At 47.3% G+C, this 26203-nt stretch overlaps 1 protein-coding gene across 13 annotated transcripts in view; it reads right to left on the reverse strand.

The window, feature by feature from the left end:
* Nucleotides 1-26203, reverse strand: part of CAPRIN2 (caprin family member 2) — a 2777496-nt gene that overhangs the window by 1491431 nt on the left and 1259862 nt on the right. For all 13 annotated transcript variants that reach the window (XM_069628538.1, XM_069628546.1, XM_069628537.1 and 10 more), the window contains one exon: nucleotides 22902-23033. In XM_069628538.1, coding sequence (XP_069484639.1) covers nucleotides 22902-23033 — 132 coding nt within the window. The remainder of the gene's footprint in view (nucleotides 1-22901; nucleotides 23034-26203) is intronic.

The raw sequence follows: 26203 nt of genomic DNA on the forward strand, positions 1-26203 counted from the left end.
CAGATGCCACTGTCCCAGACTACACACCGATAGAATGCAACATGCTGCAAGCACACATCCCCACCAGATGCACTTCCATTCTATACAACGCTATGTCATCCTTCACCAATCCTGAATTGACAAGTGTGAAAGCTAAATGGGAAGTGGATGTAGGGGAGAGAGACCCAAAAGACTGGATTCAGGTGGTAATGCACCTGCGCGAGGGTTCCATCTCCTCCAGGCTCCGTCTGGAACAGTTAAAAATCTTGCATAGAGTGTATTACCCTAGAACAATCTTATATGGTTGGAAACTGGCCTCGAACCAGAGTTGTCTCCGATGTGGAGAGGAAGGAGCTTTAATACACATCCTATGGGCATTCCCCTGGATCCAAATCTTCTGGACTGCATGCTGCCATGAACTTGCTAGAATCCTCGCCTGCACTATACCATTGGATCCAAAGGTCCTACTCCTGGGCATACCCGAGGACACTGATGTTAAGTGGGAAAGGCTGTTTTTGACCACGGCAGCGGGACTGATGAAGCGAAACATCGCAAAGAAGGGAGTAGTTTCTTACCTGTAACTCCATTTCTCCAGCGTTGGTATCTTTCATGGATTCACATGCTTAGAATTCCCCGTCGTCAGACTGGGAACCCTCGGTACACATATATAGTCGTTTCCTATAGGAAAAAACTTCCGACACTTGTGTCTCCTATCCACATCTACGTCCTCTCTGGGGCCGTTCACGCATGCCCCGTAGGACGTAGCGGTATAAAGCCCTGCCCCCGCGGGTCCCGTCAGATTTCGGCCCCTCCAAAGTAGAAAGGGGAACCTGCTTATGCACATATCTTGCACATTGCATTCCGGGGAGGCTGGTGGGCGCATGTGAATCCATGAAAGATACCAACGCTGGAGAAATGGAGTTACAGGTAAGAAACTACTCCCTTCTCCAGCATTGGATCTTTCATGGATTCACATGCTTAGAATAGATTGTATAGCAGTATCCTAAAAGAAGGAGGTGAGGATGCAATGTAACATACACTACAAAAAACACCCCAAAACCTAATATATATAGGCACGTAGGCAGCAACATATTTTCCGATATATACATATTCATAATACATACATATATATACCTATATTGCTCAAAACAGACCCACTAACGAACCAGAATAGGCAAGGCAAAGACAAAAGCTTAACCGTTTTTGGCTTACCTCATTGAAACAGATGGCGCAGAACTGCCCTTCCCATCTGTACCTCATCCGCGTGCTGCCTTTCCAGGCAGTAATGGCGTGTAAATGTGTGTGGAACAGACCATGCCGCCGCCTGGCAGATGTCGGTCAGAGGAATTCCTGCCCATAGAGCCGCGGAGGAGGCTGTCGATCTCGAGGAATGGGCTCTAGGGCGTCCTTGTAGGGGTCTCCCAGCCTTGGAGTGACTAAAAGTAATTGCTGAAGAGACCCAACGAGCCAGACCTTGCTTGGAGATTGCCCTTCCTCTCGCCGACGGACCGTAGGCAATGAACAACTGTCTGGTAGTTCGGATATCTTGCGTCCTTTGCAGGTAAAATTTTAACGCCCTTTTGACGTCCAGAGTATGAAGGGCTTTTTCCGCCGACGGGGACGCAAAGAAAGTAGGAAGGACCAGGGTCGAGTGCTTGTGATAGATTGTCGGTACTTTCGGTATGAAATATGAATCTCATATGGAGGATCTATGACCAATGCCTGTAATTCCGACAGTCTCCTAGCCGAAGTAATGGCAATTAAGAAAGCCAGTTTCCAGGATAGGAACTGCATGGATGAAGAGGACATTGGCTCAAATGGAGTCTTCATTAAGGCAGCCAACACCACATTTAAACTCCACGACGGTGGGAACCGCTTCATAGGGGGGAAAGTTCTAAAGAGACCCCTCATGAAATGTTTCACCAGTCTGTCACTGAATAATGGTGAAGACTGTCTCCTCCTCGTAAACCTTGAAATGGCCGCCAAGTGCACTTTGATGGACGACGATGACAGCCCACTCTCAGCTAGGTGAAGAAGATACGGGAGAATTTGCTCGGGGGTTACTTCTCAGGGCTGAATTTCGTGCTGTGTTTGACACCACGTACAGAACCTTCACCATTTGCATATGTATGATTTGTTAGTCGAAGGGGCCCTAGCCGCCTGCAGAATTCTCCGGCAATCCAACGAGACTTTCAAGTTGCAGAACTCTGAAAAGTCAGGAGCCATGCTGTTAAGTTGAGGCTGTCCGGATTGTGGTGCCACACCGTTCCCTTGTCCCTGGACAGTAGGTTCGGCACTTTCTGGAGAGTTATAGGCTGTTCCAACGACAGATGTAGGAGGTCGGAAAACCATGGTTGTCTCGGCCAATACGGGGCCACTAGGATGACCCGGCATTTGTACCTGCGAATCCCCTGGATTGTCCTCCGTATAAGGGGGAGCGGAGGGAAAGCGTACAGGAATTTGTCCGTCCAAGGAAACGAGAACGCTTCCCCCCAGGGATCCTTTCTGAGGCCATCTGCTCGCGAACTGTTCGCATTTCCTGTTTTCTTTCGTTGCGAAGAGGTCGATTGATGGGGTCCCCCACCTTTCGAAGATTATTTGTAGCTGACCGGTGTCCAGTTCCCACTCGTGTATTGGAGCCATTGTCCTGCTCAGGGAATCCGCTTGCACATTCTTCACACCCGGAAGATGGTAAGCCACTAAGGATATGTTGTGTTTCAATGCCCAGTGCCAGATCTTTTGAGCTTCCGCCGAAAGGGTCCTGGATCTGGTGCCGCCTTGCTTTATCAAGTAGAACATGGCTGTCGTGTTGTCTGTCAGCACTCTTACTTTTGATCCTTTGATATGTGGAAGGAATGATTTCAAGGCCCATCTCACTGCCCTCAGTTCCAGCACGTTGATGTGTAGGTGCGATTCGGTCGAAGACCATCTGCCCTGGGTTTGATGATCGTTCATGTGTGCTCCCCAGCCTGTCAGGGAGGTGTCCGTGATGATGGTGTTCTGAAATTCCGGCTCTTGTAAAGGAACCCCTCTGTCCAGGTTGTGAAAGATTTTCCACCATTGGAGTGATCTGATGACACACTCGTCGTCGACGGTTATCCCGTCTGACCACCGGCCCGTGGCCTGCTTCCATCTGTCCGACAGGAACTCCTGTAGAGGCCTCATGAACAATCGGCAGTTTGCTACTAGGTGGATGCACGAAGCCATGGAACCCAGGATTGCCACATATTTTCTCACGGAAAATGTGGTCTGTAGGCGAAGTCGACTCGTCAGTTGTTTCGATCTTCAATATTCTGTCTAGGGACGGTTTCACTATTCCCGAGTGGGTTTCGAATTGAGCTCCCAAGAACTTCAAGCTCCTTGAGGGCTTTAGAGAAGACTTTTCGAAGTTCACTGCGAACCCCAGCCGTTGCAGAAGCTGTAAGGTGGCTTGTACGCTGTCATTGGTCGACGCTGGGGAGGATCCCCTCACAAGCCAGTCGTCGCGGTACGGGTATACATGATGCCCTCCCTTTTCGCAGCCAGGCTGCCACAGGTGCCAAACATTTTGTAAACGTTCTTGGGGAGGACTTTAGACCAAATGGGAGCACTGCAAATTGTTAGTGTGTCTGACCTACCATGAACCTCAGAAACCACCTGTGTTTTTGACACACCGGAATGTGGAAGTACGCGTCCTGTAGATCTAGTGACACCAAAAAATCGTCCCTTTGGACAGATCTGATCACTTCCTGCAGTGTAAGCATTTTGAATTTTTGACTCTGTAGGGTCTTGTTGAGGTCTCGCAGGTCGAGAATAGGGCGCCATTTTCCGTTTGGTTTCCTTACTACAAAACAACGTGAATATACCCCTAGGCCTTTCTGCGATGCAGGGACTAATTCGATGGCACCTTTCTGTAACATGAGTGTTACTTCCTGCTGCAAGATGTTTAGATGTGGCTGTTATAGGTGTATTGGTGGACATTTTGGAGGTTTGCATTTGAACAGTAGGGAATGTCCGTACCTCACAGTGTCCAAAACCCACTGATCGGTTGTGATGGTCTCCCATTCCTCGATGCAGCTTGACACTCTTCCTCCCAGAACGGTACGCTTCCCGTCATTGTTGGTCTTTGTTTGCTCGTCGACGACGAATAAGTTGGTCGTCTCTTGCAAGACTGGAAGTTTCTGCGCCGGCTTGAGGTCTGAGAGGCGCGTCTATATCCTTGGGAAGGATACGCTGATCTACCAAAAGATCCATCCCTGGTTGCTGAGAATCTTGAGTTTCCAGATGCTCCTCTAAAGGGACGAAAAGAACGAAAGGGCTTACCGCTCTGGAGATAACCCAACGAGCGTGCTGTATCTGAGTCCTCCTTCATGCCCTTCAAGGCCTCGTCCACCTTTTCTCCGAAAAGAAGATCACCTTCGAAGGGCATGTCCAAAACTTTATACTGTACTTCGGGTCTGAAGTTGGTGCACTTAAGCCAAGCCTGGCGTCTTAAAACAACTCCGTTATTTATTTGTTTAAAACCCGAATCTGCCAGGTCCACCGCTATGTTAATAGCATGATTAGATGCTTCTTCGCCTTCTCGAACCAGGGACATAGCCGTTCTTCTATGTTCTTCCGGGAGGTGGTCCAGAATAGGTGCCAGTCTGTGCCACATCTCCCTGTCATACCTGGCCACAATCGCCAGGGAGTTAGCTGCTTTCACCGTTGAGGCCCCCACAGAAAGAACCTTCTTACCAAACACGTCTTGGCGCCTCGCCTCATTATCCGGAGGGGTAGAGCATTTATGTTGGGCCTTTGCTTTTCTCGTCGCCGCCACCACCGAGTCCGGTGTAGGCTGAGCTGAAAGACACTTCGGTGTAGAGTCTGGTACTTTAAATTTCTTTTCAATGCGGCCTTTGACAGCAGGCTCAGAAAATGGGTGACGCATGGTTTGAACACCTTCTTTCCAGACATGGTCTAAAATGGGTATTGAGAATATGGAGCGTCTACTCTTGCCCATATGGTCAAAAAGAAAACAGTCCTTTTTCTCCTCCTGTTGGACCAGGCCAAACTCCTTGCACGCTTTTTCCATCATGGAATGAAAAGCACCTATATCGTCCGGTGGTGACGGGTGAGTGGGACTCTTTGGCGTTTCCATTTCCACATCCGACACCCAGGATGGATCCCTAGATGGTGAGAGGGATATATCTGACGCTGACCCGTGGTCAGATAGGGAGTCCGAAAGCTCACCTTCCTCCTGGACTGCTGGAACAGTTGGAACACCGATCGATCTGGTCGGGCGGTGTGAAGGGCCGGGCTCGTCGACGGGGGGTGTCGACGGTACAGGTGGAAGCCTTTCATCCAGCGATTTCAGCAGCGAGTGTAAGGAGGACAGTACCTCCATGGACAGGGTCGCCTGAGAGCTTGGAGGTTGAGTAAACACCTGAGAGCAGGTTGCTCCTGATGGAAACCTGGCTCGTAGACAGAGGTCCTCCGGGCTCACAATTCTGAAGCCGTCGTCTTCTTTCGAGGCAATTGACGCTGCCTGTTCCTGTAGCAATGTGTCAGGCAACCCCATATCGAATACTTCTGGTCTCCAGGCCAGAACTTCCGTCGACGAGGACATCGTCGCCGAGTTCGTCGCTGGGTTGATGACCGGTGAAATCGACTGCGTCAGAGGCAGTGAGGACAGACTGGTTCGTCGTCGTCGACGTTGGGCCTGCAGGTTTAGGCGGTCCCGCCTTCACAGCGCTCTCCCTGCGTTTATCCGAATCTCTACTCGTGGCTGATCTGTGTTGATCGCCCGAGGAGGATTTAGGCCTTTCCTCGACGAAGTTGACGACGATGTCTTTCTTGCAGAGTCTTTAGAAGAGTCCTTAGAAGAGTGACTTCGTGGAACGTCCTTTTCCACAGGTCGTGACTTCTTAGCCGGAGGTTCCGACGAAGTTGGGCGTCGAGGGGCTCCTGATGTTTTCGCAGAGGCCAAGCTGCGCACAGAGCCCACTTCTGACTGAGGGTACGCTCCCGCACCGTCATTTAACCAGGATACCAGCCGTCGATTTCGATCCTTCAGGGTTTTCTGGGAAAAACCTTTACATATTTCACACTGGTCTGCCGAGTGGTGAGGATGGAGGCAATAAATACAGTCTAAATGGCCGTCCCCCTCGTAAACCTTCAATCCGCACTTGGCACACGGGCGAAATAGAGGTTTTCCCGACATTCCGAAAAATGTAACAACTCACAGGAGTTCGACAATTCGAAAAATCTAGTAGTAGAGACTACGCAAGGAGATCCCACTATCTTTGGAGACGGTTGAAATCTGACGGGACCCGCGGGGGCGGGGCTTTATACCGCTACGTCCTACGGGGCATGCGTGAACGGCCCCAGAGAGGACGTAGATGTGGATAGGACACACAAGTGTCGGAAGTTTTTTCCTATAGGAAACGACTATATATGTGTACCGAGGGTTCCCAGTCTGACGACGGGGAATTCTAAGCATGTGAATCCATGAAAGATCCAATGCTGGAGAAATGGGGATACCCAGAATCCCAGATGCTGGAACAATGGGTAATAGATATGGACACATGCGCTATTTTAGAGCGTAGGGTATACATCGCAAGAGGCTGCCCTAACAAAGCCTCCAAAATATGGGGGGGTGGGAAGAGGCGGGGTCCTAGAACCCCCTGGCACAGGTGGTGTGACTGAACGACGTACGTAGACGTTTGCCGGAAATGCTTCTGGTGATTGGTGTTACATGTACTATTATTGCCCTGTGTATGGACATTCCGGCCCTCAGTAGTTCTGATTCTTGCATAAAACAATAAAAGATGTCTTAAAAATGTATCACCCTATCGCTTTAATGGATGCTTCGGCGAAGGTCTTTTCAATTCTTAGAAAGGTTCTTGATAATTATATTTATGAAAAGGACATCTACTCTAAATTTCAAGTGGGGTTTCGTCCGGGATTGGGAACTTTGTTAAATGCTTTCCTGAATGCTCGAGTTCTTGAGCAGTCAAAAACATCTAATTCTGGCCCGCTCTACATTTCTACGTTAGATCTTTCATCCGCGTTTGACTCGGTTATTAGGGAAATACTGTGGCTTAAGATGCTTAAATTGGGCATTCCTCCTAGGGTAATCCGATTGCATTACTTCATGTCAACACTACCTATCAAGTGCGAACAAGTAAGGACGGTGCTCTTTCTTCCCCCATTTCCATAATGACCGGAGCAAAACAAGGGTGTAACCTGGCTGCTACGCTTTTTAATTTGTACATTTGCGATATTGTCTATCTGTGGGCTAATCCATCTATGTACTCTGCCAGACTGGGTCGATTTAGTCTACCTTGGCTCTGTTTTGCAGATATTAATCGGACTCCATCTGGTCTGCAGCTGAAAGTAAATAAATTCCAGGAATACGCTAATTTACACAATCTGCAAAAATTGTCAGGGCTGGAGCCATTGATAGAATTGTGGGGGGCCTGGGAGGAGTTCAGGAGGTTTGGGGTTGTGCCAGCAGCTTCTCCAGGCGAGTTCTCCATCCTTTTTTCAGAAAGAAGGCCCTGGGATGGAGAACCGCCCGGAAACTACATCTCCCAGCAGGCCGTGTGCTTCACAGACCTGCTGGGAGCAATCGGATCCCACGCGCACAACTGCGCATGCGCGAGCCGCGCCCAAGGAGCTCCGCTCGCAATTCAGGTCACCGGCGAGAGAGGACGTGTTCTTCCCGAGCTCCAGGAGGCACGCCTACGCGGGGCACCGCCCGCCTGCCACATCCCCGGCCCCGCGTACAAAAGAAAGCTAAGTACACGTTTAACTTCTGTCGGCGTGAGACGCGCTGAGTGAGTCGCGCTACGCGCGGCTGGATCTATGTTCCTAGGCTGAATCGAAGCACAGGAAACTTGATTACTGGTTGCATGCAGAGCATGATTACTAACCCCAAGTTGGAGTGGGCTAGGCGGTGAAGTAACCGCACTAATTAACAAACTTGCAATCCTGTAGGGAACGTTCTAAAGGAACGACTTTTCGCACGCACGTGCATTGACTTTGTTTTACTGTTCACAGCATGAGTTCGAATCGGATCTGGTGAGAAGTATCACAGTCCATCAACACAGAAAGGCCCAAGGACCTCGAACTCACGCAGAAGCCAGAGCTAAGTGTTTCGCACTTGTTTGCATGTTATTGTTTGTTGCCTACACATGGGGTAAATGTGGGGGACTTGTGACAGCACATTGCTATGATATCTTGGGCAAGCATTACAAAAGTGACACCAGAGCACAAGGTGATTATCGGTTAGAGGCTCCAATACAAAAGCCTTCCAAGAAATAATCTCCGAGTTAAGTATGTGGTACTAGATGTACATGTATGAGAGGGCGGTGTATCTCAACTATATACCTGCAAGATCGGCACAGGAGTCGAGGAGTACGTTACCCTAATTTCCCCCAACCCATCCATTGTTAATTCCTAAACCTCTTTCCGGTCATCCTGAACTCCCTCTACCCATCCACTCCACGGACCCTAACCCTCTTTCCCCAGAGGGTTGCGGAGGCCTGTGGTGTCTATTTCCCAGGTGCCAAAACCCAATGGGAAGGGAGGCGTTTGTGCTGCTTCTGCGCCTGTCAAGAGGAGTGAGGATCTGACAATTATTGTCTTTTCAAACAGGAAACGACTAAGATATTGATGGTATTTATCTGGTAACCAAGTGGAAACGGTGAACAACAACTTATCTGGGTTACTCTTTATCAGATGTGAACTCAGTCAAAACATGGGCCACACGGCTAAAAGACAAAGCTCGTCCCTTGGCAGAACAGAAGAAACTTCTATTGAGCAAAGTTGGAATACTTTAGTACGGGTTAGATTCATGCCTACTTAACTTGGACACCATCTTAGATTCCAACCAAGCACAGTTGTGGGAACACCTTGGGACTGGCAGCAGCGGTGCCGAGGTCGATTATCAGAAAAGAACTAGGGCTGTCTTCCTTGTCATTTGGGCTCACATGGTGTAGACTGTCGACATACGCTAAAATTCTTGACCCAGCTCGTAACTCTTTGTATCAGGACATCAATAACGTGCTTTAAGATGGTCATCCAAAGTCAGTAGTACCTTTTACAGATTTAATGAATAAAATCTTAGTGCTGATTGACTCAACAATTGATGACGTACGTTCTGGTCTCCCCAGTGTAAAACAAATTGTACAAGTGGGACTGGATTAAAACTATAGTCTTAAACCACTCCTATAAAACCTATATAGAGTACGCTCACATTTTTAGAAAAAGAATGGATCTCTCGGCATACATTACAAAATTGTCCTGTAATAAATCTAGAAACTATATGAGGATCAAACTGAACCAGTTTCCCACTCACGAGCGCGTTGCGAATTGGCACAAATCATCTTTATCTGAAACAGACAAAAGTTGTTTCTGTAAAGGTGAATGTGTGGTTGAAACAAACATTTTGTTATAGTCTGCCCACACTTGAAGAACGATAGGAGTACTTTGTTGGGCTTGATTAACCAAGTGCATAGTGAACTAGCCAGACAAGGCTTTTGGATGAGATGTATGCAAGGAGACAATCTAAGATTGATACTGACTTTGACGAAACTACACTGTAAGATTGAGGAAGCTCTGTGTGGGGTTAGACATTCAGGTAACTCACTAACACATCTATCTCCTTCATGTAAATAACATTGTAAATGCCATATGAGCATACAGGTTTCGTTGAATGTGTCGGTTGTGATTATATGGGCTTTAGGGCTCATGGTAGGAATGGTCTACTTTTACCTAGCGAGTCCAGTCTTTGAATGTTTGGGTTCCAACTATACATCCCAAATAGTGCTGAATGACAAAGCATAAAATGCAGGATAAAGGAGTAGTCTTATGTCGCGAGTAAAGTTTGTCACACTAGGTCATTCTATAATTCAGGCCACTATATAGGTTATGAGCAAAAGCTATAAAGTGGTGAAGTATATGTTTAATAGCAGCTATGTTTTAGATCTTTAGGTGATTTATATTAATGATGTGGCAACGTTAAAGCTGTTGAATCGACTTTTTACAAGCAAAATTAGGTGTTGAATCAATGTGTCCTTACTTAATGTTTTTTACAAGTAAAAATGGGTGTACTATATTATATGCACATACTTTGTATAAACTATGTATATCAATAATTGTGCTACCTCTCGATAAGAGATGCTGTAATTTTATTTATTTTTTACTTTATCATGTTGTATGATGAAATTTATATACATATGTAAAATGGGAAAGTTTGGAAACTAAATCATTTTGTTTTAGTAAAAAAAAATAAAAGAAACTGCTGCATGCTCCTTGTGATGGTGCTCCAGCAGGTCAATGTCCGACTTAAACAGCAGCATGCTCACCCTCGCACAGACCAGTGGCAACATTGTAATATTGGATTAGCGTTTTTGGGGTGCATACCTCATGTACCCTTTGTGTGCACTGGATACACCTGTGGCCTATTTTCATACTTTTATTTTTTTATTTTTTTATTTTTTTTTTCGCATTTTTAAAGCACTCACAGCCCGCGGTCATCAAGGCGCTGTTACAGGAATTGTTTGTTATAGTTGCATAATTGTTTGTCTTAGTTGCGTATTTATAACGTGCTTAAATACCCAGAGATTTCCAAGCGCAAACCCAGGGATCGAACCTGCATTGCTTCGTGTCTTGCTTCCAAGGCGAGCACGTTGCCGTTGAGCTATCCTCCCAGGAAATGTGGTTATTTATATCCAGCTTACAGGTGGAGGTTTCTACAGTGTGCTTTTGCCTGTATTAGCGGAAATATTTGGCGGTACTACTACAGTTTTACAAACTTCTGATCAGCCAGTAAAACTGTGTTGCCGGTAATACCATCGGCCAAGGTACCGATGTCAGATGATGTGTTACTGGTTACTCATAATTGGCCAGTACGGCAAAAGTGCAGTAACCGGTACTACTGTCACTTTTGCCGTGTACCGGCAAATTTGGAATAAGCCCCATGGTGCCTTAATCTTTATCATGTTAGTTTTCAGAGTTGTATCCTATGCAGTTATAGGAGCAAATTGGATTCACTTCTTGAATGACGATTCCTTTTTTCCCCTTCTCATCAGAGCACGAATGGCACTCAGGAGACATCTCTGATCCAGCAAGGAAGTCTTCATCACCCAAGGAGATTGAGAGTAGTCTCTGTTGAGGCTATAAAATGTTTGGCCACTCATGCCCTGATCACACAAGTCCCCCAAATCCAACCCTCAAACCTCTACATTCATATCGCAACAGGCGTTTGAATTAATGGTAAAAGCACAACAGTGCCACAGGTTGGAGCTACACTACTATTGCTGCCGGATATAAAGAATAACCTCACAGTAAAAATACATCTTAAGGGGCGTGGCTAGGCACGCCATCGACAAGATGGCGTGCTAAGAGCCTGCTGCAAAGTCAAGGCAAAGCCTGCCATGTGCCCCTCCCCTGGCTCACCCCTTTGCCTGAAAATGCCATCGCTGAAGCGTGCCTGAGGGTGTTTTTTAGGATGCTGACGTGGCCTGTTGCGTGACAATTGCAGCTGATGCTATGCAAGCCATTGGATGCAGAGATGGCGTGGCGTGTGCTACTACTACATGGCCCCCCACGGCATAGAGGTCCACTGCTGTTTGGGGGACGTGCCATGTGAATGCCCTGACAGTGGGCTGAGGTGAGGAGCGGCAGCAGTGGATTTTAGGGAGAATTCTCTGTTTAGGCTGAATTTCCTAACCTAGTGAGTCCCCCAGCAGCTTTGCTGGATTTTTTGGGGTTTATTTTTTTCTCCTGCCAAGAGTGAGACTCTTTTACCCTCACTCTTGGACATGATTTGAGTGTATTCCTTTGACTCTAGATGTGTTTAATGGGCTATGGGGTCTTTTACTCCATAGGGCTTCATGTATTTTTGTGATGTGCGTTACACAGCACCCTCAGTGCAGTAACACAGGGGTGTCATAGTGACCCCCCAGTATAGACTCCATACCCTGGGACGGACTACTGTCTCCCAGGGCATGTAAAGTCACCACTGACTTTACTAGTCTTGAATTCTGAACAGAACCAGTACAAACCATCATATTGTGGACGTACTGGCCGGGGCAATTCGATTGTCCCGGGGTCTGTTAGTCGAGGGGGCACGTCTCCGTCCCCCCTGATCGAGTTTTGGCTGGTGGCAGTGGATACTACTTTTTATATTCAACCGCGAATATTTCTCTATGGGATTTTCCCATTGTTCGAGCCTACTATCTTTATTTAATTATGATAGCCTCGAACATACCACCGGTTTATTTAATTATTATTAATTCTCCGGTTGGTATTTTTTGCCAAAACTTGGTTCTAAAATGGCGTTTGTGTTCTCTTCTGTGACTCCAACCCAAGTCGAGCCCTTTGTCCCACTTTTTTGGCGGGCCTCTCCACAGAAGCCCTCCAAAGGGGTGCCACTCTGTCTGGGGTACTTAGGAGGGGTGGAGGGGAGCTTTAGGCACCCTGGACTGAGTTGCCTAGGCAACTCAAGTCGCACTATGTCCTGATTGGCCCAAGTGGTGAGCCGGCCGGCACACCACTTAGCATGTTTGAGTGACAGCTAGGCTGAGTGAATGGGGGTTTTCTGCATAAAAGCAGGGCTTTGGGGACTGGAACTTCAGAAGTAGCCACAGGACCCAAGAAACCGACGAGGGAGAAGATGAGCCGACCTGCTACGACACCACCGGTGGAGCCCTGCTGAACCGTCTCACCACTTTTCCCATCGACAGAGGAGATCTCCCGCGGGAGAGTCTTCTTCCTTTGACTAGTGGGGATAACCAGTTTCACTGTCTTTTCACCTTCCCGACGCATCTCGTGGCCGCCTTGCCTGTGCCAAGCACCCCGGCAACCGGAATACCATGTTTTACCACGACCACGAAATAAAGGGTAATACCTTTAACCGGAAAACTCTGCAGCTGGTTTCTTCCCTCGCAGTGCAACAACCTTCATCTTTGCTCCAAGTCGAGATTTTCTCTTCCTCCGGACGACGCCAAGACTTGCACCCGCTGCCAGGAACAACTGCCACCGCTGAAGGATCCTTCCCACTTAAGGTACCGTGTTCCGCCTGGCTTCCCTTGCCACCGACTGTACGGGGTAGATTTATCCCCCGGCTTTCGAACCTGGGTTAGCCTGGGACACCCTGGCTAAACTTTTCTGAGCCTCTCTAAACTCTTTTTGAACTCTCTGCAAGACTATCAAAGCCTAGTGTAACTGTGTGATCTTGGGCGCATTTGTGCTCTGCTCTCTCTAAGAGTGGGCCAAGCCTATGGACTTTGGCTCACCAGTGACTTTTGCTCTTCTGCCTTGCTAAAAGTGTTCCTAAATCTTAGAGTGGTGTATCTTCACATATTCTGTCTTTTTCCCTCCCTTTTTCATGAACCTATTGGAGTGCCATCTATAGTTAAGCGCTCACCTCTGTCTGGAAATAAGTGGCATTAAGACTTGTCTGATAAGGAATAAGGGTTGTATACATCATAATAGTAACTGTTTAGAGTGTTTTACAATAAGAGTGCTGGAGTGTTTCAAACTGTGTTTTTAAATAAATAATTATAAACTTTGATACCAAAGCTCTGGTCAGTGTTTGCTTGTGCTATTGTGTCCGAGTGCCTATTGTGTATACTTTGCATACTGCCTAACTCTTCTTGAGGGAAGTCTGGCTGCTCAGCCACAGCTACCAGGTAAATCTGGGTGGTACAGACTGCTACCAAGTGGGTTTACTGCTAACACCTGTAGTCCTAAATCTTTTGCAGTGTTCCCAAAGGGAACTGCACAGGTTTCTGCCTAACAGTGGAGACGGAGCCCCCTGGGGTGCCGAATCCGGCCCGGGTTGTGTAGAGTGATGAGGCACCCCTCCGGTCCTAGCATGGGCAGGCTGAGGGCAATCTGTAGTGCCTGGGCTTGCGCTGCAGGAGGAGGAGCCGCGGTGCCTGGTGACACCTGCGGGGCGACCACCTTGTTACCTACTGCGCGTTCAGCCCCCCTAGAGCTGTGGAGCAGGCGAGTGTCAGGCCGTGAGCACGCAGGAGGGTGGGGGGGCAGGGGGGCAGGGGGCTGACTGCATCCAGCTGGGCAGGTGGAACAGTCAAGGAATGAACTCCCAGAAGAAAAGGACATCTGAGGAAGTTAGGAGAAATCTCTCTCCACAGTCTTCCTGCAAGAGACTCACCTGCTTAGGCGGGATGAAAGGAGTTTATGTAATAGGGCATTCCCAAGACAGTTTTTTGCATCAGCCCATGAAAAGAAGAGGGGTGTGGCTATACTTCTGGGCGAACAGGATCCTTTGTCTAAATTTAAGGTTTTACGGGATCCCCAGGGTAGATGCGTGTGTTAAGGGATTACTTTGGGAGTGCATACTTTGAAAGCAACAGGAGCCGCTTTGCCATGTACAAGATGAGCATGAATGCCCTTAGGAGGTTGAAGGCCCTGAATGGTATACGCTTCTGAAATACAGGAGGCAATCCATCAGGAGATGGTAGCCTTTGAAGACTGTCTCCCGAGTTCGCTCATTCTGTCGAGATAGAACTTCAGGGCTCGCCTGACATCTAAATGGTGTAAGACTCTCGGCATCCGAGGCCGGATTCGGAAAGACAGGTAATGAGACAGATTGATTCAAATGAAAATCAGTAACAATTTTAGGCAGGAAAGAAGGAGTGCAGAGCACAACCTTATCCTTATGAAAGGTGAGGAATGGATGTTCCACAGACAAAGCTTGAAGCTCGCCTTGCTGATGTCACTGCAATCAAAAATGCGACCTACCAGGAAAGGTATTTAAGATCAGTAGTAACCATGGGTTCAAAAGTTTTATGGCAGTGAGGCCCACATTTAAATCCCATTTTGGAGGAGGATTGCGCACCGGTGGAAAAAGATGCAATAGACCTGCAAAATGCCTTTTTCATTTGTCAATGAAAAGAAACAGGTGTCAGTGGACAAGTATGTGGCAATAGCCGACGAGTAGGTCCTGCAGGACAAGACATGGATGCCCGAAGATGCCAGATGAGCTCTGAATGAATGGACAGTGTCAATCGTAGCGTGTCTGGGGTCCAGCTGTTTAGCCAAACACCAGTGACCTAAACGGAGCAACTTGCTCCTATAATGAGACCTTTTCGAAGATTTTCTGGCTGCTTGGATAATGCACATATTGTCCTAGAACAAGTTAAACTGCACTAAGGATTTGAATTTAGGCACCAGGCCACCAAGCTGAATGATTGTGGGGAGGGGTGCCACATCTGCTGATAGCACTCCTGAAGCAGGTCGGGAATCAATGGCAATCTGATCGGGGAAGAATCGACAGATGCTGAAATTCCGAAAACCAGAATCTCGCTGGCCACCAAGGAGCTATGGACAGGAGAGTGCAGTTTGATGTATTCCTGAGCTTGAAGAGTGACCCATGAATTGGAGGTAGAGGCGGGAAAGCACAGGCCTTCATGTTATCCACAGAATTTCGAGAGCGTCCCCTAAGGAGGAGGCCCAAAGACCATACCTGGATACATAAAGAGGAAGTTTGTTTGTAGAAGTCGCAAAGACCACTTCTGGAGTACCTCATTGGCAAAAGATGGAGGACTTCCGTGTTCAGTTCCCACTCGTAGCTAGCCGCTGTTTGTCGGCTGAGTGAGTCTGCAGTCACATTGAATTGGCCCATAAGGTGTACCGCCAGTAGCCAAATGCCGCTGGATGGCCTATTCCCATGTCTGTATGGCAAGGTACACAAGAGGTGATTTGGTGCCACCCTGTTTGCTGATATAAAACATTGACACCGAGTTGTCCGTGCAGATGCGGAGCACCCGTTCGTGATGGACGGATGAAAAGCTTTCAGCGCCAGAAATACAGCCAGGAGTTTATATGAAACTGCCTGTCCTGCAGCGTCCAAAGATCGAAAACCTGGAGATGGTCCAGCGTCGTGCCCCTCCCCAGAAGGGGGGTGGGGGGGTGGCGAGTCTGTGGTAATCGTCACTTGTGGGAAGGGATCCTGAAAGGAGGCCCCCACGGTAAGTTTGTTGGTTGAAGACCACCATAGCTGATCGGTCGTCATGTAGGATGGAACTGGGATCATCTTGGAATCTGAGTCCAGAGCCCAACACCAAGAGCTCCGTAGAGCCAGCTGAGTACGCCTCATTTTCAGACGTGCAAGAGGAAGAGCAAGTACACACAAAGCCATGAGGCCCAGAAGCCTCTGGAACCACCAAGCTGCCATGTGCTTTGGCTGGATGAAAAGCTGATATGTGGGGAATAGATCTGCAATCCTGTCTGCTGCCAAGTACACCCTGGAATTGACCGTGTTCCAACGGAAACCCAGGAAAATCAGGTCTTGGGAGACCGTCATGGAAGATTTACGCCAGTTCCCAGTCAGCCCAAGATGGAACAGGAGCTGGAGGAGGGACTGGAGATTGCTCAATGCTGCCAGTGGACAAGGGCTGTGTAGGAGCCAGTCCAAATATGGATATACATGAACACCCTGTAGCCGAAGGAAAGCTGTGATGACCGTCATCTTCGTAAAGACACGCAGCACTGAGCTAAGACCAAACGGGAGTACACAGAACTGGAAATGTTCTGCCAGGGAGAACCGCAGATATTTCCGATGCGGCCACCATATCAGGATGTGCATATACGTGTCCTGAAGGTCCACTACACTGAGCCAGCCACCTTTCCGAAGCAAATGCCCGCCCGAGCAATGGACAAAACCCACTGGTCTTCTGTGATGGTCTGCCACGCCTCCAGATGAGACTGAATTCATCCTCCCACCGGAGTCTCCTGCAAAATGATATTTTTTGTCTATCGCACATTTGTCGGCAGGGAGACTACCTGTCCCTGGAGAGGAGGCTGATGGCCGAGAGCAAAACAGACCACCCTGCTCCTGTTTGAGGGGTGCCAAACAGAGCTTCAGTTCTGTGTGCCCGGCTGTCCAGAAACTCCCCTGAGGCCAGAGAAGGATCGAGACCCTGATCTGTGTGTAAGTGGCCTTAGCTGGGACATTCGCCAGGACTGGCAAAGATTTGGCGGTTTGGGTGCTCGCCTTGGTCTTTGTAAGCTCCTCATCTGTAGAAGAATGAAACAATTCCTTGCCATCAAAGTTAAGGTCCAGAACATTGTCTTGCACCTTCTTCGAATACTTTGTTACATGAAGCCATGCCTGGCGGGAGGTGTCAATTCCCACCATAAGGGCTCGAACTAAGGTATTTACATGGTGTGCCCTTGTGCCAACACCCTGGCGTCCGACAAACCGGCCTTAAAGCCATCTAGACTATCCACAGGAATACCCTCTGTAACGCTCACCTGATTCCCACGGAGGCGCAGGTCTGGCTTCGGGACTCTGAAGATGGACAGGAAGGGCCCTCTACTCTGGCTTCTCTGGCTCGCAGGAATATTCCCCTGTGCGTGAAAAGGGAGTATTACCTACTGACTGAGTTATGCTCAAGCCTCCCACTCTCTTCCAACCCTCCACGATACCCTTCCACGATTCCCCGTGAAGTCTCACCTTAGGGTCTGAAAGGACGAGCTCTCCATCCTGCTTCTGACGCAGGGGCGCGTTGAACCCAGTTACTTCACTGGATTGAGGTTGGATGGGAGTTCAGGTAAGCTTGATTATACTGGTAAGGCGCTGTAAAAGTTCTGTTGCAAGTTCAAAAGTTCAAGCTTTAAATAATAATGTTCATTGTCTTTTTTCAGGTGATGAATGAAGATTCCTTTGGAAACTCCTTGCAATAAAGCGCGGATGTTGATATCTTTTCCCCATAGGGGCCGGGGTTCGGAATGCCGGAGATATGGCGCCGACCCGAAGTGAAACGTGCAGTTCCAGTAAAGATCTGGTAAGTCATAGATGAGCGCTCAGGTAATGTTTTTGCATTCGCTCATCTAATGTCTTTGCCTTTTTTCCCCATAGGGGCCGGGGTCCTGCTTGGAAGCAGCAAGACCCGAAATGAAATGGGAATGACCCAACAGGTAAGTCTTAGAAGGAAACTGAGCTTTTCCTATTCCCTTCCTTCTCTCACCTCTTATTCTTGTCTTTTTCTCTAGGCTCTGGGAAGTGGCTGTGTATCCGGATGATCGCTGTTGAAGATGGAGGAACCCAGGAAAGGTGAGTGAAATGCAGCGGTGCAGCGATCGTAACGAAATGCTTTTAAAAATTATGTCTTCCCTTTCAGGATCGTCAGTGATATCTCCGTGGTGCAGATTAGCTGGTAGGTCTCTTGTCTCCCTTTGCAGGTGACCCAGGATGCTGACAGGCGTGGCTGAAGTCCAGATGCAGGAGCTGACACGGTGAGCGTCCAGCTGCGAGGAGCAGAACAATGCGAAGCGTGAGTTGCTGATCGGGTGTGGTTTAAATAGCTTTGGAAGAAGTCCCAAATATGTATCCTTCCTCCGATCAGGTATGTATCCTTCCCCGACCACACCCGGGTGGAAAGTAGTCCCACAGGTAAAGTAGTTCCATTCAGGCCTCAAGAGGGCCTGGATGTGGCAGCATGGTCTGCATCAGGTAAGTGCACATTAAAACATTTGAACACATGTCTAGCTTTATGAGCCTGGCGCCTAAGGCGCCAGGACAGAGGTCCAACATGAGCCTGGCGCCTAAGGCACCAGGATTGCGTCCAAAGGGCCCCAGCTTGGGCCCGCTGGCACTCCCCTGGGGGAAATGATGCCTGCCTCTGGGGTCGCTGTGTCGGACCTGGCTCCTTGGAGGTAGGCATCATGACACCCTCCTGGAAATCGTCCAACTCCTCCCACAGCCTCAGATTGGCTGCTGCCAGGATGAGCTTGGTATTTGCTTGATGAAGTTGGAGTGAGTCCAGAATCTTGTCTTCCTTGGACAGAATCTGAGCCGCAGCCATCAAGGTCGTGGAGGCCAGCATGGATTGAAGCGTGGCCGCAGCTACCACCGGCTAGGAAGGGAGCGGACAAGACAAAGGCCATCTCCTCAGAGGTGTGAAGCCTGTAACCAACGTCAATTATTTTATTGTTGTGTAGCCCGGTGTAGGGCTTATCCCAGACCTTACGGGCCTCAGCCAAAAAGTCCTTCTGGAGGAACAGGCCGGTGCGCTCTTGTGGTGACAGAGTGAATGCTCCCGAAAGAACACCCTCCTGAGCAGTGGGGGCCTCAGGTACTGGAATGTCAAGGAGGGCCATCATATCCAGGACCCGGTCATGAAATGTTCTGACAGAGCGGGGCTGGTCATAGCTATCTTGATCTGTTTGAGGGTCTTCTGGCAAATTGGAAGCAGGCGGCTGGCCCGTCCCAGGTTTTAAAGTGCTATCCCGTTCTGCCAGTGTCTTCTCCATGGGAGACAGAGGTAGGGGAGGAAGAGCTGGAGACGAGCCAAGAGGAAGAGGTGGAACCACCGCAGGAGCTGTTGGAACAGCCGGGGTGGAAGGTGGAACAGGAGATTCGGGGTAGAAATCCTTGAAAAGACCCTTAAAATACTCCTTCATGGGGTTAGAGTGCATGAGCCTCTGAAATTTCCAGAAAAATGCATCCTCTGTTGAAGGATTAGGTGCTGGGGCAGGCACAGGCTGCTCACATGGGGCATACTCCCACAAACGCAATGAGGATGGTTGCTAGGAAGGCCCACCTTCTATCAGGTACACAAAGACCAGTGGAGCACAAGTAGGAGGAAGCGAGAGTATGAGGCAGCAGCATCTGGGCGCGCCAGTCATAAGATTTTTACTATCTGCCTGATGTGGAAACGGCTGCTCAGCCCCAAAAAGAAGGTTCCCAGCACACGACGTCGAGAGCGCAGGTGCAAGGGAAGAATCCAAAATGGGCACCGTGGACCATGAGGGTTGGGCTGCCATTTTGTCAACGCCTGAAGAGATCTGCGTTACATGTGTAGATGAGGCAACTGCCTCCTCAGGCTAGTCAGGGCACTTGAGCAACACCTTAGTCTTGACACAAGGATCCTCGGCAGAGCTGGTACTGGGGGTCTCGGATGCTTTGACATCCTGGAGGTCGCCCCAAAATTAGCATCCAAAAGGAGGAACCTTGGCAGAGCCGGTACTGGAGGAGTTCTGGTTTATGACCACCCCCTTTGCCCGCTCAACAGAACCGGTATAACCATCCTTGAGTACAGGAATGCTGAGGAATCCACCTCACAGACAAGACCTTCAGAGGAGGTCTCTCAGTTTTGTCAGTACAGACCTTAGCCTAAACAAGAGGAATCCTCTGGCTTCAGCCCGGTGTAGCTCCCGTGTAGCTCCCTCGAAAGGGGCCTCAAGCTGTAGCTTGGTACAGAAAGCTCCGAAAGGGAGACTTCAGGGCGTACCCCGGTGTCTGTGTGGAAAGCTCCAGAAACTGTGCCCTCGGAGCGAACCCCGGTATCAAAAGCTACAGATGAACTGGGCTGAAGTTTAGCACTTGACAGGTGAACCTTGGAACGTGGTCCGGTTTTGGCAGGTCCGCCGTGGGAATCTTCGGAGAAAACTCTGGTGCATCTATTAGGCCTGGGCGGCACCGCAGAGGAACCCCTGGTAGCAGAGCTGCTGAACCCCCTCCCGGACCTGGAAGACCCTGGGAAGGAGTCCCCAGGCCAGGGTGCCCTCAAAATTAAGGAACTTACCGGGTGTCTCTTCTTTTCAATGATGAAAAGCTGAAAATGAGGTGGAGGAACGCACTGAAAGACCTTCTACCGAAGAAGACAATGCTGGAGTGCCCGGACGGAGAGGGAGTCGCAGCAGAAACAGGAATCCCAACAATGGTCCGGGCCCAGACACTCCAAGCAGAGAGAATTGGGAACCGCCCCAGCAAAGCGGCATTCGCATGAAGAACAGGACACAAATCCCAGATGTTCGGGCAAAGACGGAGCACTAAGCGACTGCAGAACCGGAGCAGGAAAGAAGGAAAACAGGAACAAAGAAAAAACTTCCCGATGATGCAAGTGCTTCCAGCCCCGACCGTGCAGAGAAATGGACTGAAGGGCGATGCGGAGCTCAGGAGGGCAGGGATACAGCCACGTGCAGTACCTCGTGTAAAAATAGGACAAACATTTTCAAGTTTTGATGCTTTTTACAAAAGTGCTCCGGTCCCGTCCCGAAGGACGGAATGCCCCACAAGTATGGAGGAAAGGGGACGGGACGTAGGAGTATGAAGGCAAAGCTCTACAATCAATGTGCCCCTCAGAATACTCTGTAGGGGAATTCACTGGAGCAGAATTCCTAGCACTTTTCTGGTTTGATCCCAAAGGTGGAGAGGTTCACCCAATGGGTGTCCACCAGGAGTCAAAGATCTCAATGAGAATTCTGTACGAGACGGAACAATGCTGTTTCAGGGCAACCGCAACAATGTTCACCCACAGCCAGATGAACTGCTGATAAGGAGACTGCATTTTCCAGAGTACAGAACTAGTCTCACTGCCAAAGGCAGCACAACCCCCATCACCTCTGTTGGTGTAATGCATGGCCACCTTGTTAAATCATGCCACAGGCGTTGCCATTTTTTGTCGTGGTGTTCTAGCTTCTTACTCTCACTTTCAGGGATGAAGAGTGAAAGGTCAGAGCCTTTGTATTCAAAGTGGACACCTGAACCAGCAGGCTCTTACAAGTAAAATGGGTGGAAAGACCGAGCTTGTCTACAGGTATTCGGCAGTGCTTTGCCAAATTCTTGATTACAGCTAGAGTGGTTGAAGAGTTCAATGAAAAATGAAAGTGTTTGAAATGGCATGATTGAAGAGTCATGTCTGTTGGCAACATGCTGCACATTACAAAGGGTGCAGTGATCCAAAAGGGACTAATTGGCCTCTGCTATTGCACTATGGCTACAATTCTGGGGAGGTGGCTAGGCCACTTGAGGACTGAAGGTTGGAGGCCAAGCTGGTTAAGACTACATCCTACTCCGTGTTCTTGAATTTCATCTTTTTCACCCTCAGGAGGTACTCAAGCCCAAAATTAAGGGTCACAACAACCAGCTAAAGACTGATCCACACCCAAGGCATGGAACAAGCTCAAATATGTGAGTTGGACTCAAAAAGGGTCCTTTACTGGCTATAGACTGTGTGGGAGGACCTTGCTACACTACTGGCACACAGGCATTGACAAAGACGTTTAGTATATGCTACTCTACAGTGGAGGAGCTAGTGAAGTTCAGTACCTTAACTGTGGATGGTAACAGTCAGAGGCTGACTCCCTGAGAGGAAACAATGGTTCGGAATCTGGAGGATCACACTAGTGAATGACAATTATTCCCGTCACCTTTTGTAGGTTTCCTCACATGGCAGACTCCACCTGTTCCTTCACTTACAGAGGACTACGAAACTTCTTTTGAGGAGAAAATCTCTGATTGAGCTAGTGACATTGCTCCTCTCCACAGGCATGCAAATACATCAAAGACCTTCGCAAAAGGAACAGGATCGCCACGAAAGAAGTTTTATTCATGTAGCCTGGTGAATTTTAGGTCTTCAGGGCATTTATTCATGTAGCCTGGTGAAATGTATGTCTTTTTTGTTTGAGCTACCAGTGTGTAACAGGGCAGTGTCTTATTTGAAATCTAGATATGTATTTTAATAAACTCTGCTGTTCTTTTGTTAAAAGGACACACATTAGGTCTGCCAAAAAGGTTAAAGAAACTCAAGTAGCACAGTAGTCCAGTTCATTAAAAGAGCTAATGCTCAGATGAAGCTCCAGTCTCTACTGCTCTTAGGCAACTGCGCACTAATGTTCTCACCACTGACTAATATTTATGGGCTGTGGATTCACCACAATGTTATAGCATCTAATCAACGATGAAACAGCATCTCAGAAGAGGTACAGTCACAGCCTTCAGGAGAATGATTTTGTGCAAGTGTCAAGGCATGTGTGTAACAATTCGGACTGGGGTCACTACTAGACCGATATGTTGTCTTAGACTTGTGGCAGTAATTTTATCCAATATGTTGATAAAGTGGAGTAAGCTACTATCAATCAGTTAATCCATGAAAAGATGCACAACAATCTTAAAAATATATATTTTTTAAACATACTTGCATAAAGTTGTATGTTCCTTGTATTGTTGTCATGAGATCCTGAAGTTGCTGTCTTCGTAATACAGGATCACTGGGAAGGCTAGAGCCGGAGCAAAACTCTGCAGCTAGCTGATTAACAACTTTTACAGACTGGAAAGCAAAGAAGAAAAATATAAAGACATGTATGGTTTCAATAATCTAAAATTAAACTCAAGGAATTATACAAACTCAAAATGATGATTCTAACATGTAATCCTTAATTTTCTTGCCAAACATTCCACATTCCTGCATTTCAAGATGTGATCTAACCGAGGTTTGGAAGAATGCTTAAATAATTTGAGCAAATACCCATTCATACCTTACATAGGCACCACCTCCAACCATTCCCATGAAATCTTGCTGGGCAACAGTGAGAGAATCCGACCAAGGTTGGGCACTTAGACGCTGAATCACCTGCGCCAAGTATTTGAAATGTAAAAATGTTCATGAAACATAAGGGCAAGACTGCTGCAGGTGACAGTGTATAGATGAGTTCCGGTGCCCAGCTAGACGCGGAAAACACTATTGGAAAATACCACTGTCTTACAGTGCTGTCTTGCAAACGTATTAACTGCAGAAACATATTTCAGGTAAAAGTGCCCATAAACATTGCTGAGAGTCACACAGCCAACACGTGTTTCGACCCTCGGAGTCTTTCTGTAGGCTGTATATATACTATGGACAGAAATGGCCATTTAAGTACACTGTCAAACAAAACATTGACGTTTCAAGTTCAGTAATTAAGTGTACACATTATTAGAACATGTTTATGTACAGTGTCAACCTAAAAACAATGACATGTAATGTGCCCAAAAAGATAAATGAAATGTGGCTACAAAGCGTGCCCAAAAAGATAAATGAAATGTGGATACAAAGCGTAAAAACAAAAACTAGAAGCCAATCAAAGACCAAAACAAACCATTAAGACAATAAGATAAGTCATCATGAATATGTAACAATAAAACAAATTGTGCTGCCCTCCAAAGTCCAGTCAATGCCAATGTTAAGGCCAAGCTATTCCCGAAACAGTTTATCCAAAAGATATCATGAAGTTGACATTTTCCACGTATTTCACATACCATAAATATGTCTTAATTTAGGGCAAGAGGTGACAACATGCTTTATGGATTCGATTACAGTAGAATCACTGCATAATCTGCACACGCGATCTTCCTCCGGTTAACCTTCCCAAGCGTCGGTAATTGCACTCACAGGCAATTTATTGAATCTTATTAGCATAAATATTTGTCTTCATGCCAGGAGGGGAACAGAAAGATGCACTTTTTGGGAGGTTTTTGTATGAAAAAATACATTTACAAAAATGCTTAGAGATTTAAGCCTACTCACGTGATGCGATTGAAGCTAAAAAGTTCTTTGAAAACCTTCCAGAAAAAACAAATAGAGTGGAAACAAATCAAGTGCCATCAGACATCACAGTCAAACATGCGTAATACACAGTTACTTTACTAAATCTACAAGAAATGGAAGAGGCATTCACAATCCAACAATTTGTGGAAGATCAAGGAATATCTATGAACCTCTGAGGAAACAAATCTAAAACCAGCCTCCAAATACTATCTGCTACTACCAGCAGACAATGTTATTGATCTTTTTCATAGAGCGGTCACTAAAGACCCAAGACAGAGCTATTTATCTAAAAAAAAAAAACAATAATGAAACAGAACCTCACGCAAGTGGAAAGATTAGCCATTAAATGTTCTGAGCAACAACCAGGAAATAACCAAAAAGGCAGACAAAGGAAGCAACATTGTAATCGTGAAACTAGATAACACCAGCTAGGCAATGCTAAATGCTATAAAAATTAACTGACAAAGCCACTTCTAGAACTCACCAAAGAATGACAAGCAAAGAGCAAAATGTGTTGCCAAGAAGGCCTTTTAACAGAAGATAAATCCCTGCATATGAATATCCAATTCTCCATATTGGCAACAATATACTTTGTTCCAAAAATTCATAAAACGTTTAGCAATCTTCCCACCCACCATGCAGACCAATAATTAATAGAATAGAAGCACTAACTGAAAGGATCTCGCAATATATAGACTTACATCTACAACCCCTTGCCTCGAGCCTGCCATAATTGATCAAAGAAACAAAATATGTTATTCAGCAGTTACAATCTATTCCCTGGGAAACCAACTATAGAATGGTCACACTAGATGTGACATCCCTTTATACCAGTATAAAACATTCAATGGGAATTCAGACAACAGAATACTTTCTTAAATCAAGATCCATTTCATATCAAAGCCAAAAGCCAAAAAATGAGTGGGCGCAAATTGAATAATCCATTTAAGCAATTCTTTCACGTAAGGGATAATACCAAAATAAAGGATGTAAACCTTCCAAAGCACAACATAAGGAATGTCAAGAGCTATATTACACAAAAAGGAAGGGTGGCAGGGGTGCTCTCTGGTTCCCAGCTGCAGTGAGCTCAAATTACCCTGCCACCCTTCCTTTTTATTTGCTTAGGTGGAGACTGGGGCTCCAGAGGGGTTTCACCAGGGCTACACATGCCTGACTTGAGCGTCATACTGATGGTGTGAAGGATTCTAACCGGGCGTCACACACCAGATCAGAACTCTTGCCCTTAGCCTAGGATGTAGCGCTCAATAAGAATACTTTCTCTTTATTTTCTATGAATTCGAATTGATCCGATACCCAAACCGTCTCACACCCCCTTTTACAAATACCGTCTCACACCCCCTTTTACAAATACCCCGGGTCACAATGGACCATGAACCAGGCTGGTTGGTGGGAATACAATATTTATTTTAATTTCAAAGGAAATCACACCATTTTTATATTGGGCAGCAATCACCAATGGGGTGATAATTACAATGAAAACTACTGAAATGCACTTGAAATGCACTTGAGTAACCTTCTACAAGAACATATCCAAAGCACAAATGCACAAAGCACAAATGAATAGGAACACTTTCAATTAGGATAGATGGCACCAGAGTTGATTCCCCCTGCAATGTTCCCTCAAACCCCAATTAATCGAATTTAGCAGGGAATCGGGGATATGAGGCAGCAAACAATCAACATCTGACCTTCCCTCACAAAATAGGCAAACATTTTGATTTTAAAACAATGGCATAAATGACACTCGGATTTTGACGATTATATGTGTGCTTAAATAATGATGTACATATGTTTTATCGCAGTATCAGGGATGTTATATCACTAGCAACTAGAAGGCAAGGTATCACAAAAGGTATACAGTTCAGAAACAACTTGAAATTAAAACATTGCAG

The sequence above is a fragment of the Ambystoma mexicanum genome, chromosome 12 (assembly GCF_040938575.1).
Source record: "Ambystoma mexicanum isolate Mex_15411 chromosome 12, UKY_AmexF1_1, whole genome shotgun sequence".
Classification (NCBI taxonomy): domain Eukaryota; kingdom Metazoa; phylum Chordata; class Amphibia; order Caudata; family Ambystomatidae; genus Ambystoma; species Ambystoma mexicanum.